This window comes from Typopeltis vanoorti, chromosome 13, assembly GCF_054136105.1.
Source record: "Typopeltis vanoorti isolate ZY-2024b chromosome 13, IOZ_Tvanoo_1.0, whole genome shotgun sequence".
Taxonomy (NCBI): domain Eukaryota; kingdom Metazoa; phylum Arthropoda; class Arachnida; order Uropygi; family Thelyphonidae; genus Typopeltis; species Typopeltis vanoorti.
In genome coordinates this window covers 60,299,807-60,320,667 of record NC_143561.1, presented here as the reverse complement: position 1 = coordinate 60,320,667, position 20,861 = coordinate 60,299,807, and the positions used below count along the sequence as shown (strand labels likewise).

The following is a 20,861-nucleotide window of genomic DNA, read 5'->3' as shown; positions in this document are numbered from 1 at the left end:
TCTCAAATTTGGAGCAGTCTCATCCATCCAAATTTGTTGAGGTTTGGAAAGTTTTTCAGTGCTGAAGAAGATTCGAGTAGTCTTTCATATTTATATTTGCTGTGGTGTATTAGAGTGGCCTTCTTCCTGTGTATCCTGTAGTGGGTGTCCAAAACATGGTCAGCAAGTCCTCAGTGGCTGTATTGGTGGAACCTGATGTAGTCTTTATGTTCAGATATTCTGATATTGGCTCTCCTGCCAATATCAAAATATTGGCAGTTTGACTGTAATAGGACAGTTTGCAACTGCAGTGGACCTGGTGTACTCCTGGTTGGTCTAGGGGATATGGCTGGTCTTTGGTGAAGCCAATAAGAGATGTCAATTTCTTATGTGGTCTGTAAGTGGTTGTAAGGTTGTAAACCTTACAACCACTTACAAGATTGTGCTCTGATATGGGAGGGGAGAGGGGGTTGCAGTTATAGGGTTTAATATTTTTTGGGGGTTGTAATCATTGGCTAAGAAAGTGGTAAGGATATGGTCATGTTCAGTAGTTAGGGCACTGTTATCAGAACCGATTAATTTTGTCCCTTTAATATAGAGTTTTTATAATCCAAATTGTTGTGAGGGGGTGATATGATGTGCTTGTGAATTATCTACCTGTTTTGTAGGTTTTTCTGTAATTTTGCATTCACAGTTTTCTGAATTTCACATTCAGGTTTTCTGGATGCAAAAAATAAATGAAAAAATGCAAAAAAAAAAAAAAAAAAAAAAAAAAAAAATATATATATATATATATATATATATATATATCATCAATTTCCTGATATGTATCCCCAAGGGATGTTCAGGTTATGACAACACTGCATGATTAAGTTTACATTATTATTATTAATCTCCTATCAACAATTTTCCTCCAAATCAGTCTATTATTTGTGAGAACTGCAATATATAAAAAAGTGGAAAAATATCCCCACTCACATGTACTTGTAGGTTTATAGAAGCCTTTCGTGGGTGTGAGACACGTAAAAAGATTGTTTGCTTTTACACTTGGGTAAAGGATTAAAACAAGAATATAATTTCTTGTCTATCATAATTTATATTTTTTTTGTGTGTGTGCGTACGCACGTGTACAAGCTATTTCATAAGGTAATTGTTTTATTAATGAATTTTTACAGAGCATTAACTCATGCACCTGAATTTCTGACAGTATATTAGCTTTTAACTTTTTTTTACGTTATACCTTATTTATTGTATCTATATTTCATTTTAATTTAACTTTACTGAATTATTTTTATCTTTGTCTCCTCTCATGATATTCATGCTCATTTCCCTCCTCTTACATTTTTTTAAAAGAGTTTGAGGCTATTTTTAGCCAGTTTAATCATAATTACAATGGCAATTTTACATTTGTCATGGGTAAATCATCCACATTACAACATTCTCACATTATCAAAATGTCATCTGTATAATCAAAAGACTGTTTTGGTATGTGTCTGTTTATTCTTCATATTTCTCTATAAAAAAGATTAGGTAAAGGGAAGGAACAATGGGCTTGCTACTAAACCAAAGGCATATATTGAATTATTTTCTTCACCAGAAAGCCTGATGTGGCTTCAAAAACACTATGTGATTTCTAGACCATGGTTCCTGAATTATCTAATATAGTACCACAGTACTAACTATCCATGGTACTAGTACTTTTTTTATGAGTGGAATTGTTACTTTAAAAAAAAGAAAAGCCACACTTATAATGAAGACTGTTATGAGCATGCTGTAATATAGAATTTTCATATTATCTTGGACTAGGGAAATAATGTTCTAATATAGCAACATTAAAGATTATAGTTGTATGCCCCCCCCCCCCCCCACACACACAATTTTGAATCACTGAATGATACTCAGTGAGATATTGTTTAAGTGGAAGCGATAGTAATGCAGAATAGCAACATTAAGGGATATCTCTCATAATTTAATATCTGTTAGAGTTAACTATATTGCTAATTAAAGAATGTAAAGCTAAATTTGAATTATAGCTAGCTAGGAATATTAAGATGAATGTGAAAATCTTTTATAGATACATCACAAAAGGTAAGGAATAATAAAAATGAATTAAGCATAGACAATTTCTTGGGCACAGGTTTGAAAAATCTAGCTGTAGCTGCTGAACAGTTTTAATTTTAGAAGTTCTTTGCTAGCGTTGATATGAACACTGGTCACATCAACACTAGCTGCTTGAGAAGTAAGATTTTCTTAATGGTGTAATACATGAGGAGGAAATTATTGCTATTGTAAATCATTTGGCAATTGGTAATGTTGGAAGCAGGGATGATACAACCATCTCATTGGTGGTAAGTAGATGTACATCAGGATCATTCTATCCATTTTTGATAATCTTCAATGAATCACAAGATTGAAGATACCTATCCCTTTTGATTGTAAATTTTGCAAGGTTTATTCTGCTTCATAAGGGAAGTTCATTCCATAAAGTAGAATTATAGACCAATACGTTTTAACATTGTTATAAACAAAATAATGAAAAAATATTAATTAGGAATCATCCAAGATAGTCTTGATAAGGATCACCTGTTGAACAGGGCACAGTATGTTTTTTTTTTTAAGGGAAGATTGGTTATGACAAATCTGTTTCTTTTTTATGAAGTAATCATAAGGAAAATACTCAGGTAATAGCTATGTGATTTATTTGGATTTTAGCAAAGACAAAATTTCATAGTGTTGCATAAGAACCATATTAAAACATGCCAACTAGGTATTGATGATCACTTAGTGAGATCAGTATATTCCATATTTAGTACATAAAATATAATTTTCAGCAGATTCACTCATGTCTAGTAGTGAATGCATGCATGTTATATATTTCACTGTTGTTATAAAGCTAGCAGTGAGCTATTAAATAAGCTATTTCATATATTAAGGCTTGGTATTAACAATGGCTCTAATTACTTCATCTCAAGCAACATTGAATTTAAAGGATATGTTTAAGGAACCATTTACCACACTTCATGAAAATCACCAAGTAGTTAGAGATGAAAGGTGCTGTTACTCAACTGATAGAACTGTCATAATGCATTTTCTCATCACCATACCACAGGAAGAAGAGAACTGTACATTGCACCAGAAATCAGCTGGCCCTTTGCATTGCTTATCAGTTATGTAGAGCATCCCATTACAAGTTGTCCACTTTGATAACGAATGAGGATAGGGTGACATTCGAACATAGCTGATTCATTCAGTATAGCATACTGAATGAATGTAATTTGTGATCTGATAACGTTGGTTAGAAAACCAGTGAAATATTAGCAAGTTCAATAAATTAATTAATTATTAATTATTTCTTGTAGATAAACTTTGGTTATACATGACTTCAAATTTTTTGGGAAATGACAACATACACTAAAATATTAATTAAAAAACTTTAATCAATACCTTCCAATATTTCGGCAGTGTTACATTGCCATATTCTGGGAACATAAAACTATGATATGTGCACACAGGCACTAACAACAAGCAAATAAGGCTGAAGAAGGCAACTGGCATTGGTCTTAGAATCCTAAAGGTGCCCCCTAGCTGGCTAAATTGGGTTGTCTTGGCTGTTGGGCTGATGTTCTTAGGATGCAAGCTTCCCATATTTGGGGCATTCTCATGCACCCAAATTTGTTGAGGTTTGGGAAGTTTTTTAGAGCTGAGACTGATTCCAGGGATAATATTTCATATTTATATTTGCTGCGGTGTAGTAAAGTGGCTTTTCTTCCAATGTATTCTGTGGTGGGTATCTAATGCATGTCCTGCAAGTCCTGGGTGGCTTTATTGGTGAAACTAGATGTAGTCTTTGTGTTCGGATATCCTGATATTAGTTTTCCTGCTTGTTTGGCTGTAATAGGACAGTTTACAGCTGCAAGGGACCTGGTATACTCCAGGTAGGTCTAGGGGAAGTGGCTGGTCTTTGTTGGAGCAGATAAGGGATGCCAATTTCTTATATGGTTTATAACAGGTAGTCAGGTCATATTTTTTTAGGATTTTTGTTAGCTTTTCAGATATAATGCCCCAGATATAAGGAATGGTGATAGATTTAGTGTAATCTCTGTTATGAAGGGGGGGGGGGTTAACTGGTTTTAATTGAAAGTTTTTCCACTTGGTTATACTATAGATTAAAGATACCAAAAAATTATATACTTGGTTTAATCCTTTATCCAAGTATAAGCAAACAAGTTTGCACCTGAACTATTTTCAGGACTGGGGCAACTCATATTAAAGAAGCTAATGACTTCACATCGCTTGCCTTAGTATCCCATAATGCAAAACACATCTCCTTATGGACATGTATAATGGCATGCATTTTGGAAAGGGTCACTACCCAGGCCGGTTTTGACCTTTATTGAGTCTCATCAGTGGGAGCCAGATCCAGAGGTGATACTAAGGTTGAAGTAATGCAGAAGTCATATTGCAAACATTTGAGAAGCATTGATTGCAAAACCTTATAAAAAATGTAGATATCATAATAATTTGACATTATTAACATCCCTAAATTTGTAAGCAGAGCTAATCTTGACTGGTCACTTAAAACAGAATGAAAAATGAATGATTAGAAGAATAGGTGTTTGAACAAAAAATGGCAGGCAAAGACCCTCTCAGTCTTCTTGTGCTGGTCTTTATAACAGGCTAGCACAAGAAGACCCTCTTGTTTATATTTTGTATATGAGAAAAAATGATTTTACAATGTTCTACATTAAATTGTATGTATGACTAAATTTGTACACTATCTCCACCATTGTGCATAATCTATATGGATAACATTATCAAGTAAAGTACATAATATTAAAGCTGATGTAAAAATTTGTAAAAGTAAATATTACACTTCAGTTCTTTATTCTGTGTATTTATGTTATTTCATTAAATAGATGCTGTAAGAAATTTATGAATTGGTTATGAAAAGAGAAAACTGAATCAAGTATAGGATCAGAAAACATCCACCAAATTCTCAATGGTAAACTGAAAAACAAGGAAAACGTTTTAGGTATTCAGCTACAAGTTGTGGTCAAGATGGCAAATTAAATATAGAAGTAGACAATAGAATAAAACAACAACAAAAAAAAAAGCTGCAAAGGTGCAGAAGCAATTAAATAAAAATATATGGAACAAAAAACAAAACAAAACACTGAATTAGCAGTACTGCATGCATGTGTGTGTGTGTTCAAACTTTTTTTAGCTTCTGTATTCAGATGGATTCAGTTACCGTATTCAAAAGGTATATTATTAAATGTTATGGAGATGAGTTATTAGAATGATGATATGAAATTTTGAATTGTGAAGAAATTGACATATTGGAAAGGAACTGGATATTTTTTATATTCACAAATCATCACTAATCTAAGGTAGTATGGTCATTTAAACAGAATAGAGGAATAGAAGATCAACAGTTGTTTGAAACAATAATAAGAGAGAAAAAATACTTGGAAGATCTAGATATAAAGGGACTGGCAGTTTAGAATTATAAGATGTACGTGGTGATAGTTTGATATTAATTCAAGTGTAAGACAGAATTTATATTATCTCTTATTTATATGCACTAGATTATTAAAGGAAGTTTAGAATTTTTTTTATTTATTCTAGAATACTGAATTTAATACAATGGTTCAGTATGTGCATGCAGACGACATTTTTTCAATTTTTATTTTTGTCATTGCAGCATTGTTGTTTGTAATCTCTATCCATTTGTTCAAACTATTTCCAAGCAAAATGTAACAGTAGCAGATGCTGTTGAACAGATTGATATAGGTATGTGCAATGTTTTTGTATATGTATCTTTATACAGGGTGTCCCAAAATTCATGCAAGAAGTAATTTTGATAGAAAACACAGGTTTTTAATTAAAAATTGTAATTTCTTATTGATTCATAAAGTATACAGTATAGGGTTATGCATGGAATAGCAATAGCCTCGACGGCTTTGCTGGCACATACACACTGTTTTGTCGAAATTTTCCATGCCCGTTTTGCATAAATGTGGCTGAATTTCGTTGATACAGCGCTCAATTTCCTCCTTCAAGGCGTGGGTGGTCGTGGGCTTGTTGGCATAAACCTTAGACTTCAAAAAACCCCAAAGAAAAAAGTCCAACGGCGTTAAGTCACATGATCTGGGCGGCCAATTCTGATCACCAAAACGGGAAATTACACGACCAGGAAATGACTCGTGCAGTAATTGAATTGTTTCTTGGGCTGTATGGCATGTGGCACCATCTTGTTGAAACCACATGTCGTCCACATCCATATCTTGCAATTTAGGCACAAAAAACTGGATTATCATGTCGCGATAGCGAGCACCATTAACTGTTATTGCCTTACCAGCCGCATTTTCGAAGAAGAATGGACCGATGATGCCTCCAGCCCAAAATCCGCACCAAACAGTGACACGTTGTGGATGCATTTGTTTCTCAACAATCACTCGTGGATTTTCTGAACCCCCCCAAATGCGACAATTTTGTCGATTAAGGAAGCCATCAAGATGAAAATGAGCCTCATCGCTGAAGATGAGTTTGTTCAAAAAATAAGCATCCACTTGTTGTTGTTCCATAATCCATTCAACGAACTCTCTTCGCTGTGTGTGTGGTCAGTAGGCTTCAGTTCTTGAGTCAATTGAACTTTGTAAGCATAAAGATGCAAATCTTTCGTGAGAATACGCTGTAGAGAGCTTCTTGAAATGCCCAATTCAAGACCACGGTGCCGAATTGATGTTCCTGACTCTCAGCAACACTCACGAACTGCTTCGATGTTTTCTGTTGAACGACTTGTTAAAGGACGGCCAGAGTGTATGACATCACTAATTGATCCAGTTTCCTTGAATTTTTTAATTAATCTTTTCACAGTTGATGAAGTTAAATCACTATTCCGACCATATTTTGTACGAAAATTGCGAACTGTAGCTGCCAAACCTTCATTATTTTTAAAATATTGCTCAACAATGAAAATGCGTTGTTCTTTCATGTAGTGCTCCATTTTTAATAACCCTGAACTGTCAGCTGTCACGCTGTCTTTTTTTTCTCGTTGGCAACACTTTACCGCACAAATGGTGCTAAATTTAAATCTTGTGTGAATTTTGGGACACCCTTTATATACTTTATTCTTTATGCTTGCAATTTTATTTCTGATTAGGTTTTTAGTAACTGCAGTATTACCAGATTATGAATATTATGCATATATCATGTTTAATTGTCAAGTTTTTGCAGGTGTTCTCAGAGCTCGTAATCAGTGTTCCCTTTTCTATTATTGAGTTCATAGTTTAACCACAGATGAGAGAACCCTCAAAACTTCTGCGCATGGCAGAAGGCAAATCCATTCCAATAATAAGCTAATCAATCCATCTCGTGGGATGAGTTTATTATTACAAGTCAGAAAATTAACTTTTCTTTTATGAACATTCTAGTTTTTAAAGTAATAACTATTTTGCTTGTATAACAGTTGGAAAATTTTATGTATAGTATTAAAAAAAAATTAAAAAGTATAAAATAAAAAAAAACTATTGTAAGAGAAATTTATTTTTAAGAAAGCTTTATATAAAAAATAATTATAGGAATATAATTATATAATTATATATTATATATAATTATAAAAATATATAAATAAAATATAAATTAATATAAATAAATATAAATAAAAAAATACATAATTATAGAAAAAAGAAATTCTTCCAAATTCACTTAGCCATTCTAAAATTACAGTTTGAGAGAACTCAGACACTTTAATGTCCTAAACCAATTAATTATTTATACTTGTTGTGACTCTTTAACAAAACCATGCATAAAATTTTGAAAAAATACCATTATCAAATCCTTTTAATCTTTATAGTCATTTGAATCAGTGTCAAATCACTTTCACTTATATTAGTCACCAAATCTTTGCATAATTCTTTGATATTTTCATCTCTATCCCAATACATATTTTCCAATGAGGTGACATGAAAGCAATATTTTCCCCAGTTTTAGATTGTAACACTTTTAATCATCTGTTCTGAAATCTTAAAAAATTTCAACATATCATATCCCCAGTTACGTTATGATGATGAATGAAATTCTTCACCTATGCCCAAACATACTCAATACCATTAATATCACAATAATGTGGTAGCTCAAGGTGAGGAATTTGTGCTCTTTGAGCATTGTGTTGAATTTAAATAGTTTAGTTTTGGGCAAGTTTCTTTTGACCAAGTTGAGCAATTCAGTTTTTTGCATATCTGGGGAATGAGAAATGTTATTTGCAGAGAGACAATCCATAATGATTTGCTTCCTATTTAGAACAATTTGGAACTTTGTCTAATTGGTTGGAATGATATGGTGCATTATCAATTATAACAACTGCATTTTAAGGAAGGTTTGAAATCAGTTTTTCTTCTGCCCACCTTTCAAAGATTGTAGAATTCATTTGCCCATGGTAATCTCCAGTTGTTGATTTGGCTTTGTAAAGTAAATTTTTCAATTTGGTAAAAAAAACTAATTTCTCCACCTGCACACAAATTTATCATGTGCCACGAGCCATTTCTGGTTTGTAACACTTCATATTCTTCTTTAGATTGCCAACATTTTCCAAAAGTTAAATTACTGTCAATCCAAATTTCATCTAGATACAGAATTGTGATCGTTTCTCCTCCCTAAAATGTCATATTGTTCTCAAATACTGTGTTCTAGATAAAACTGTCACTTCACTCCATGGTAAGTTTCCTTTTATTCTGTGACTTTTTTTGAAACAAAATCCAATTTCATGGAGTATTTTCCTTAAAGTTTCTCTTTCTAAGGAAAATTAATTTTTTCTTTCAGCACAGGAATCAATTTAGGAACAGTTGGCACATTTTTGTTGACCATGTAAAATTAGCGAATAGTTCTTATAATGTCTTCATCAAAATCATTCAAACCTGCGTTTTTGATGGTTTTCTTTCTCTGGTGCTCTTTGGGAGATTTAAATTTTGCTTATCTTCACCTTTTGATTCCCTATGAATTCTTTTAACAGTCGACTCCAGTATGCCTGCAATTTCACTTTCATGTTTTGTGGCCTGAGAAACTGGAACAAGGACACTGCCTTCTAACGATTCTTTTTCACAGAATGTCAGCACATTATGCAATATTCTTTTGCAAGGTGGCAACAAAAATCATATTTCCATATACAAGTAACGAAAGGTGTATATGGAAATTTGACTTTTGCATTACTTCAATCTTGGTATCACCTGGTCTGGCTCCCACCGATGAGACCTCAATAAACATCTAAAATGGTCTGGGTAGTGACCCTTCCCATAGTGCATAGCATTATACATGTCCATAACGATATATGCTTTGCATTATGGAATACTAAGGCAAGTGATGTGAAGTCATTAGCCTCTATATACAAATATCCCAGTTGTGAAGTGACTTCATGAACAAACTTTGTTTGCTTACACTTAGATAAAGGTTGAAACTAAGAATATAATTTCTTGGCATCTTTAATTTATAGTATAACCAAATGAAAAAATTTCAACAAGAGAAAAGCTGTTCAAAATGCTGCAGTTATATAGTATAATTGGAGCATTATTATTATTATTATTGTACGGGTGCTTCCATGGAGTCCGCAGACTTATTGTGGGAGACCCAAACTATCTGCACAATCTATCATACCTCTCCTTAAACCCATTGACACACAAAGCATTCACAACTGACTCTGGCAACCTATTCCACTCATTCACAACTCTAAGCAAAAAATCTAGTCCTCACATCCCCGCTAAACCCCGCTTTTATTCAACTTCCAGGGACCCCTTGTTCTGTCCCCTCCAGCCAAGTGCTGAATCTTTTCCCCTGCATCAATCCAATAAAACCCTTTAATCAATTTAAATGTTTCTATCATATCCCCTCTTTTCCTCCTGTCAATCAACTGCTGCAATCCATATACCGTCAACCTATCTTCATAGGGAACATTCCATAGGCAGGCCACTCACCATCTTGGTCACTCGCCTCTGAATCTTCTCCACTGCTTCCACATCTTCAAGAAACCCAGGGGACTAGACTTGAGCACAGTAATCCAGATGTGGGAATATCAAAGCCTCATAAAGACTGATAACAACTTCCTTATCTCTTCTTGTTAATGTGTTCTTCAATACCCAAGTGATCTTATGGACTACCTTAGCAATATGTCCTCTAAACTTGAACTCTCTGTCTACGACCACCCTAAATTTCTAGCTTCATCTATTTCCTGGAGTACAGTGCCATCATTATGATACACTGCTTTATTTATCCCAAAATGCATAACTTTATATTTTTCGACATTAAACTGATACCCGTTATCTTTTACCCATAGACAGCCTGTTTAAACCATCCTTGATGGTTTAAATAGGCTGTTTTGATTAACTATTACTCTACCTAATTTCACATCATCAGCAAACAACTGAATATTTCCTATCAAATTATTTCCTTAAATCATTTATGTACAAATTAAACAGCAATAGTCCCAGCACTGAACCTTGTGGCACACCACTAGTCACCTGTTTTTGCCTCGATTCTGTTCTTCCATATACCACTTTTTGATATCTGTCCAGCAGCCATCCTCTTATCCACTTAACCAGTGTCATAATCATCCCCATTTGTTCTAATTTGTGTAACAGAGTTCCATGCTTTTACAAAATCCAGAAGAATCACCATAGTCATTTCCTTTATCCAATTCTGTTACTCTATTATAAAAATATAGTAAATTATTAAGGCATGACCAACCCTTCACAAAGCCATGTTTCCCCTCATACAGTATAATATTTTTATCATAGTCATTCATCATAATTTTATAGCAGACAGTTTCAAATAAACAGCCACCTTCAACCTATCTCCTATTTTTTTGGCTGCACTTCGTCCACTATCATCAGCAGTACCCCCCCCCTCCCACATTCTATCTTCTCCATCTTCCCTGAAAATGCTAAACCCTCCACAGTCAATCCCCCCCCCCTGTAATTGCATCATCTTCTGTTAGTCAAGTCTCACATGCTTATAACTTTTGGTGAGGTTGCACTGACCAATGCCAAAAACTCCTCCATCTTGTTTCTGATACTTCTGGCATTAGCAGATAGAAACTGCAGCATCCTGTTAGGCCCCCACCCACTTTTACTTCCTGAATTGACTACCCTATTAAATATTTTTGCTTGAGAGACTTGATTTCACACTTGGTTATTCTTACACTCACTTGCTTCATGGGTGCCTTCACATAAATTCACCTTCTTCCACATAATTGCTTAAATTTTTCCTGAATTTGCACTTCAGCATGCTTGGTGAACAAAGTTCTCTCTAGACACCTAACATCGAAACCATTTAGATGCAGTCCATCAGTATTATACATATCCTTCTTTCGATCAAATACAGACCACAGATCTACAAATCCTACATCATTCTTTCTGCACAACCTACATATAGACTCATTAGCTAGCAACGCCCTCCTCCTCCTCCTCCTTACTTCACCTCTGTCATAGCCTGGTAGCAGACTTACAGTCTTCACCTTCTCGCTCTTCAGTTTTTGCGTCTTCTAACAACTCCTTTGCATCCTCCCCCCTCATAGAATACTTCTTACCTCTGTTGTTGTTGTTGTCTTGTCCTTTGAAGAGTCTTAGATGTTTCCGTGTGCTCTTTGTACTGCTTTGGCTATGTCTGTGATTTTGTTTGTATAAAGCTGTTGTTCAGGATTAGGATCTATTTCTTGCAAGGCTGCTGTAATTGCTGGACAGGTAAAGATGTGAGTGGGTGTCAGTTCAGTATTGGGGCAGTTGTTGCAGTTTCTATATGTTCTCGTATCATCTGTATTGATCTTCATTCCTCTATAATGTCCTGTTCGTAGTCTTGCTATCGTGGTGGAGGTCCTTCTGTCAGCATTGATCTCGGGAATTTGATGTTGTATCACTGATTTCAATGGAATTAGTTGAGCTTTTGCTAGTGCATTGGCATCAGCAAGAGTTATCATATGAGTTTCTTGGTTGAGTTCTCTGGCCTCTTTTGCTAATTTATCAGCTGCTTCGTTGTGATCAATGCCTACATGAGCAGGAATCCATTGTAAAATGCAACTTTTACCTAAACACTTTAGATGATTTAAGAGTTTATGGATGTCTTGTGTGAGCTTGGTATTGCCATTTTTGATTGCCTCCATAGCTGATCTTGAGTCACTGTAAATTATAATTCCTTCAGATTGTTGAGATGATGATAGATTTAAGTAGGCTTCTAGTGCTTTAATTATTGCATAGAGTTCGCTGGTAAAATTGGAAGCGATTCTCCCAGATCCAACTTTTATTGAAAGTTTTTCACCTTTCGGGAGTAGAAGGAGAACACCAGCGCCTCCGTTAATCATATTGGTGTCTGATGATCCATCGGTATAACAAATAACCTGTTTGGAGGATGAAAGAAGGTTGATGGTATTTAGGCCTTTTTCTTTAAGCATTTCTTTTGGTTCTTTTTTTGTACAGAGTTTGGTAAGGTTTAGATTTATGGAGGTATTTGAAGGTAAAGGACTGGAAAATAGAGGTTCTTTGTTTATGTGGACATTTAGCTGATCAAGACCTATTTCTTTCCTGATAGTGTCATCATATTGTAAAGTCAATGATCTGTGAAGTCTGCAAATTTGGTTCCAATGTTCATAAGTTTTTAGGGAGATATGATCACTTTGGTAGCTTCTGATATTATTTATGAATTTTATGGTGGCAAATTTTCGTCTGTCCTCCAGCAGGTCAAGCCCACATTCCTGTTGGGCTCTGATGTTGTTAATGGATGAGACTGCACCAATGATAATCTTGGATGCTTTTGCTTGTATTTTGTATAGTTTTTCCTTTACCGATGAGGCCGAAGGTGACCAGATAGGTGCTGCATATTCCATTATTGGCCTTATTAGTGTAGTGTAAGTAGTTTTGAGGATTTTTGGCTTTGCACCCCAATTTGTTCCACAAAGCCTTTTCAGTATATTTAATTTTTTTAGAGCTCTGTTGGAAGTGTTAGAGATGTGTTGTGCAAAACGTAATTCCTGATCAAGCGTAATACCAAGGTATTTTGGATTTGTGACTTTTTCAATTAGCTTGTTATTGATCATGACTTTGGGATTGTAGGAATGTCTATTTTTCCTGTATGTACTAAATGTACTTAGTTTTGTTTTGTCTGAGTTGATTTTGAGTTCGTCTGACCATTTTTCTAATCCTCTCATGGATTTGTTTAGAATTTCCTCTGATTCTTTGATTTTAGCACTAGTGTGCCAGATGGCTATATCATCTGCATAGCAAGTTACTTTTGTGTCTTCTGTAAGGTAGGGATGAATATTATTGACATATAGAAGGAATAGTAAGGGACTGAGTACTGAGCCCTGGGGAACACCAGCCCAGGTTCTCCGCTCTTTTGATATTGCTGCATTGATTCTGACTTTGATCTTTCTTCCTCTGATGAAATCAGCAATCCAGATTAAAGCGTTTCCTCTAATTCCAATATCATGTATTGTTTGTATTAATTTTTTGATCCAAACACGATCGAAAGCAGCAGTCATATCAAGGAATATGGCAGTTGTCTTTTTTGTTGGTTTTTCCTGAAATGAGTCTATTATTGTTTGGCAGAAATGGAATAATTGATCTGTTGTCGAATGACGAGTTCTATAAGCAGTTTGGTAGTAGTTGATTTTCTTATTTTTTGTCAGCCAGTGCATAAGCCTGGAGTGTATGATTCTTTCAGTAATTTTACAAAGTATGCTAGTTAATGCGATAGGTCTGTAACTTTGACATTCTGCAGCATTTTTGTCAGGTTTCAGGATGGGTACAATAACTGATTTTTTCCATTCTTTTGGAAGTTTGCCTGTTCGCCAAGAGGTATTGAGAATGTCCAGAAGTTGTTCTTTGGCATTTTTGCCAAGGTGTTTGACCATATGACCAAAGATAAGATCATTACCAGGGGATTTATTAGGTGCAGTTTTCTCGATTGATGAATTTAGTTCACTTAGTGTAAATTCTTTGGAGAAGATGTCATTAGTTTGGTATGTTCTTGCTTGTTTTAGCATTTTACTTGTGAGTTTATTGAGGGGCTTGTCCTCTCTGTTATACTGAAGTTTGGAGTTGTTTGAATAGGTTTTTGCCAGTGTGTTTGCAATTTCTTGATCTGTAATAGCTTGTTTCCCAGCATTTATGATGAAGTTTGTTTTCTGTCGGTTCTCTTTTTTGATATTGTCTAGGATTCTAATAATGTTCCAGTGTTGGCTGTCTTTTCTTGGATCCAGGTTACTGCAAAGTTCCGCCCATTTCTCTTGTTTGCACTTCCAAATTTCCTGCTCTATTTTTTGTGTTATGTCCATTAATTTCTTTCTGTAATCATCAGTTTTATTAATTCTGAATTGTTCATTGATATTGTCTCGTTCTGTAATCATTGAATCAATATTGTGATCTTTCCAGTATGGTATCCAGGTGTTTTTCCGCTGGCCTCTTGGTATTGTTGCTTTGGCAACATTACTGATGTGTGAAGTAAGGATTTGTAATTTTCTGTCGAGGTTTCCAGAGACAGGTTCATCTTGACAGAGGCTCTCCAAGGTTCAGTCTTGAAGTTTAGTGTTGTTATTATGGGTCTGTGGTCACTGATGGCATTTCCCAGAATTTTCCATTGTGCACTTGATGCAATACTATAATTAATGGCTGTGATGTCAATAGCAGATTCAGTTCCCGTAGTTTTAGAAAGATAGGTGCTCTGTCCATTGTTAATTGTTGTGAGTTCCAAATCTGTAAAGAGGTCTTCCAATTGTTGACCTTTATGGTCTAAATTGGGGGAGCCACACGTTGGGCTTTTTGCATTTAGGTCACCAAGTATAATGGTTGCATCAGTTAGAGAATCGCTTAGCTTTTCAATGATGTCTGTATCAATATTTGTATTATCAGGATGGTAGACATTTGTGACTGAAATAGAATGGTTTGGTAGATGTATTTCAACAGCTTGAGCTTCCGTTGAACTGTCATTATTTAAATATTGATTTAGGGTGATTTCTTTGAATTTGATTTCTGGGGTCTTCAAAAGGATAGCAAGCCCGCCACCTGTTCTTTCTTCTTTATCCTTCCTAAGAACTGTGTATCCTTTGATGTTGAAGTTCAAATTTTTATTTAGTTTTGTTTCTTGTAGACAAGCTATATGGATATTATTTTTATATAGCATGTATTTGAGTTCATCCATTTTTCTCTGAGTACCGTTGATATTGAGTTGCAAAATGTTAATATGAGTCCTCGTAGCATATTTATCATCAGGAGCCCGGACTGCAGCCCCAGACGCGTCGGCTTCCCTGGACGCAGTAGCATTGGTTGAAAACTTTTTATGACTCTTCATTAGAAAATGGGTGCCGTTGCCATGTTAGTCACCTTGAAATCGGACCATAAGAAATTTGGTCAAGCGCTTCAAGGGTCCAGGGGGAGCCGCGAGGAGGTGTGGTCGGACTTCTCCCCCCCACTTCTTACCTCTCAAATCATCATAACAATGTTATATCGACCTATACAAGTATATAGTTTATATTTCAGTTATAAGTCAGCAGTTAAAATTGAAGGAGGTTCAGGAAGATGGTTTGATATTAAATGAGGGTCGCATTATGAAGGAAAGTGTGGCATTAAACCCGATATCACATTTTGAGATCTTAATGTCAGCTATCTACTTTATGTAGATATTATATTCCTAAATAAATCCAGTACAAATCTACAGGATTCCCAATCTAAATTGAATAATTGCTGTAATAAATTGTCATGAAAATCAGCAATAAAAAGGCAGACTATGAAAATAGGCAGGAACATTGAAAACATCAACTGCTTCCTGAATGGAGAACCTATAGAGCAAATAAAATATTTGAGCTATTTAGGCACAATTTTCAGTAAAGATGACAAACTAAATATGGAAGTTGACAACAGAATTAGCAATGCAAGTATAATAGGAAGTCAACAGAATAAATTCGTTAGCTGAAACCATTCATCAGCTGAAACACATTGTATGCAGAGTTCCAGGTATTGACTTGAACACAAATCTATACAAAAACATTCAGAACTGAGGCTCACAGTATGGGTTTCCATGGTTGGACCACAATATGTGAGTCCCACATTATCCAAACCAACATGTAATGTCTTCTTCAGTGGGACACAGAAAGCTGTATTATGGAGTGATGAATCACGCTACATCCTCTACCGAGCAGATGGGCAAGTGTGGGTGTAGCAGATGCTCGGTGAACATCTCCTACCAGAGTGTGTAACCCAAGTATGAAATTCGGAGTGGTGGTGTGATGTATGATCCTGTTTTTCCTGGTTTGACCTCAGACCTCTGGTGATGCCATGAACATTAAACTCTGAGAAGTATGTGAACATTCTGATCAATCCAGTGCTTCCTATTTTGTGGTATTTCTACAGAACTGACCATTGTCTCTTTCAGCAAGACCGTGTATTAAGGTTGCTCCTTTAACTGCGTGGGTTATGGACGTAACATCACCACACTTGACCGTCCTCCACAGAGCCCTGATCTCAACTCTGATTTGAACATCTTTGGGATGAACTGGAGCATCAGGTGAGGTTAAAGGATGTCTTCCCCACAATAGTCCAGGACATCATTACATTCCTACAGGAAGAATGGTCCAAAACTCCCATTGATGGGCACCATGGCTGTTTATTTCTCACATGATGGTGTCTGACTTCTTTCCAAGCAGTGTATATGCATGTTTTTGTGTGTGTGTGTGTGTGTGTGTGTGTGTGTGTGTGTGTGTGTGTGTGTGTGTGTGTGTGTGTGTGTGTGTGTGTGTGTGTGTGTGTACAGGGTAGCCATAATTATATAACTAAACTTCTCCTTTTCAGAGTCGTATGTAGCCCAATCTAATAACCAGAATATTCCTAAATTTGGTAGAGAGACTAATCAAGACATGGGAAGGAGGATTCTGCAAAAAAAAAAAAAAAAAAAAATCCAAATGTCACCAATATTGGAATATGGCACTGTACAATGTAAAAAAAAAAAGCATTAAAATGGGCAGCCAAATGAATAACAAAGACTTAGCTGAAATGAAATATTAAATTTATATGTTGCACTAATGATAACACAGCAATAAAACATTTAATATCAGTTTAATTTAGCACAGTCTTCTTCGTCTTCTTCCTAACATGGAATATAGGCCATGTGGCCTGTTCCTGTCTCATGCCATCTCTTTCTTGGTCTTCCGATTCTTCTTTTTCCACTTATTTTGTATCTGTATAATATTTTTGGTAGTCTGCTGTTGTCCATTCGATTTAAATGTTCTAGCCATTTTTGTTTATACTGTCTTATGTAGTAATTAATTGGTTTGATTTTTAGGGATTGTAAGATTTCTTCATTTGTTTTGTGGTCCCACTTGGTATATCCAGCTGTTTTTCTGAGGAACTTCATTTCTGCTGTTTGAATTCGTTTTTCATCTTTCCTTTTCATGGTCCATGTTTCGCTTCCGTATAGTAGAGTTGGTTTTGACAAGACATTATATAGTCTGATTCTAATGTGTTTTGTACCAGGGATTAAATATACTGTTTATTATGCCATTTACTTTGACAAAGTTTGATATTTTAGTGTCTATGTCTTTTTCTTCTTCGTATGATAGATCACATCCCAAGTATCTGAAAGTGTTTACTTGTTCTAGTATTTTATTATCTATCACTATTTTACTTCTTATTGGGTTTTCTCCTTTGAATGCCATTATTTTTGTTTTTTCTTTGGATATTGTCATATTATATTGCTTTGAGATATCATTTAATGATTTTAATGATCTTTGTAAGTCATCTTCTGATGTAGCTAATACTATTTGATCATCTGCAAATAGTAGTGTATCTATCTTCATTTGCGGGGTCATTTGTATACCAAATGGGTTATGCTGTTTCCAGATTGTTAATATTTCATTTATATATATATTGAAAAGCAGAGGTGAGAGGGTACATCCTTGTCGTACTCCTCTTGATATATCTTTCCATTCTGAGGTGTGTTCTAATTTAACTGCTATTTTATTTCCTGTATATATATTTCTTGAATAGATTGTAAAAGTTGGTTTGGTATGTTTAAATTGGTTAATATTTTAAACAATTTTTGTCGACTAATTTTGTCAAAAGCTTTTTCATAATCAATAAACGCCACATGTGTTTCTTTTTGAAATTCTCTTCTCTTTTCTATTAATAATTTTAAAGTAAAAATTGGATCTATGCAGGATCGGCCTTTTCGGAAGCCATTTTGTTCTTCTAGTAATTTGTTTTCTACAATGCTGCTTAGTTTCTCTTTTAATATTCCTGCATATATTTTATATCCTGTATTCAGCAGGCTAATTCCCCTATAATTATTGCAATTGTCTTTATTTCCTTTTTTATAGATTGGGATGACCAGTGCTTTTTTCCAAGAGTTAGGGGTTTTTCCGGACATCCAAACCATATTAAAAAATTTCAAAAGTCTTTCATTAAATTTTTCACCTGCATTTTTGTAGAGTTCTATATTTATATTGTCTTCTCCTGGCGTTTTCCTATTTTTCATCTTCTTTATTATATTTTTCAGTTCTAGCATTGTGATATTTTCTATTAGGTCATTCTTTGTCTTATAAAATTTTAATTCATTGTTCTCATCTGTCCAGAGATTGTGGAAATAGGTCACCCATTTTTCTAAATCTATTGTTTGTATTTTTATCTTTTCTTTTATTTCTTTATTCATGTATTTTATTACTTTATAGGTTTTGGGTTGTGGCTTAAATAAATCCTTTTCTAGTTCTGTTACGAAATTGTTCCATCTTTCTCTATGTTTTTTCCTTACTTCTCGTTTTGCAATTGCACTATTTCTTTTATACTCTATTTCTGCTTCTATTGTTTTGGAATTTAGCCATTTCTGGTAACTGTCCTTTTTGGTTTTTATTATATTTTCTATTTCTTTGTTCCAGTCTCGTAGTCCTCTTTTTCTAATCCATTTGTGCTTTATTCCTAAGGTTTCTGTTGCTGCTTTTGTGAGAATTTGTTTCAAATTTTCCCATTCATCTTCTATGTCACTTGATTCATGTGTGGTTTCTGTTTTTAAGTTTGTGCATTTTTGATATTGTAGTCTAACTTGAGGATCCTGTAATGAAGAAATTTTGTAGCTTGGCTGGTAAGAATTTTCAATTCTATGTGTTTTTAGCCACTTTGGTTTAAAACGAATTTTTGCTGATACCATATAATGATCAGAGTTTAATTCAAAGCCTCGATATGCTCTTACGTCTAAAATTAACTCCGCTAATTTAAAATTTGTGATAACGTAGTCGATTACTGATTTGTATCCTCTGGCTGACCAAGTATATTTATGTATTTCCTTGTGTTTAAACATTGAATTAAACATTAAATAAACATTAAATGAAACATTAATTAAACATTGAATTTAGCACAGTAATTACGTTAATGGAGCATAAGTGTTGTTACAAACCTGTTGCACACCTTGAGCACTTTGAGTTCACCCATGCAAAAGGGGACCTGATTCAATGTGGCCACCATTCTCTTGGACCAGAAATTACATCCTATACATAGCTCAAGAGCAGAACTTAACATGTCTGAAGGAACGTTAGTCACAGTCTGTGATATGTTGCCCTTTAAGGCTGCTAAGTTCAAGACATTCCCACAATAGACATTGGCCTTCAGTTAACCCCACAACCAAAAATCTCATGGAGTAATATCAGGGGGTGCAAGGTGGCCATGCAACTGGAAAGAAGCTACTAATCACTCTTTCTTCGGTGAAATGATGCTGTAGAAACTGCTGTACCTCTCCACATTGCAGTCATGCAATGTGGAGAGGTACAGCTGCTCCACCTTTCATAAAAATGGTCTCATCTATACATCATCATTACTGAAGTTACAAATGATGAAACTGTTCAGCATATTGTGATACTTCCATGTGGTGATGGAACAAGTTACTGGTCTTGACAGAGTGATGTCCTCAAAAAAGAATGGCCCTATTATGAAATCTGCTGTGAAGCTGCCACACCAGACAGTAATTTTCAGTGAATGTAATGGGAGATCCTGGAGCACATGGGGTGATTCGGAAGCCCAAATTCAACTATTTTGGTGTGTGCAGTCCCATTCAGATAAAATGTGCCTCATCTCCACAGAGAATTTTCTGAGGCCAAGCATCATTGACTTCCAATCTGACCAGAAACGTCAGTCACTTATCATAATCATCATGTAGCAACTTCTGCGTGCAGCTGATCTTGTATGGATAAAATGTAATAATTTTGCATGCAAGATTTTCCACATTGTGGAATAAAGCATATCCAATTGTTGCGCTGCTTTATGGGCTGCTACTATCAACAACCTTTTCATGTGATCTGTCGACAATCGCAGTGGCAACTTTTTCAATTTCCTGTGGTGGCACTGGTTTCCATCTGCTGTCAGGTCGAACTTCCAGAGATCTCGTTTCTTTAAATCATCAATCTGTGTTAGCTGCCAGAGAACCTTTATGCAAGTTCTGGCTGGTTCTAAACCAAGGAGAGCGGCTGATGCATTGCACTTGTTAAGGTAAAGTGAGGCAAAACTATCAATAGGAATGCATTTGTGAAGTTTTCCCTTTGCTTTATAGCACTTATGATGCCAACAAAATAGGTGTTCAACTTCATTTTATACAAATTTTTGGCTTCATGGGCTACAAGAGATATCCATACAGGGGATCGACATGTGTTGTTTCGATTTTACGGCAGTAATCCCATAAATAATTTAAAAAATAAATTTCGACTTGAAGCAGTGCTATGTAAAATTCAAATGTCGCAGGCGAACTTGTTTGTGAGCGCAGTGAAAGAATATGTCGTTATGTGGCATTTGTTTGGGAGAGGTGGCGTCGCTTGGGTACCGTGTGCTTTGTTTACTTCCACTCTCTCACTTTTGTGTTTGTGTTTTTTT

General features: G+C 35.1%; 1 protein-coding gene across 1 annotated transcript in view; it reads left to right on the top strand.

Moving 5' to 3' along the window:
• Nucleotides 1-20,861, top strand: part of LOC150100206 (bifunctional purine biosynthesis protein ATIC) — a 307,282-nt gene that overhangs the window by 75,440 nt on the left and 210,981 nt on the right. Inside the window, exon 5 of the mRNA XM_090403041.1 lies at nt 5,684-5,772. Within this exon, the coding sequence (XP_090259167.1) occupies nt 5,684-5,772 (89 nt within the window). The remainder of the gene's footprint in view (nt 1-5,683; nt 5,773-20,861) is intronic.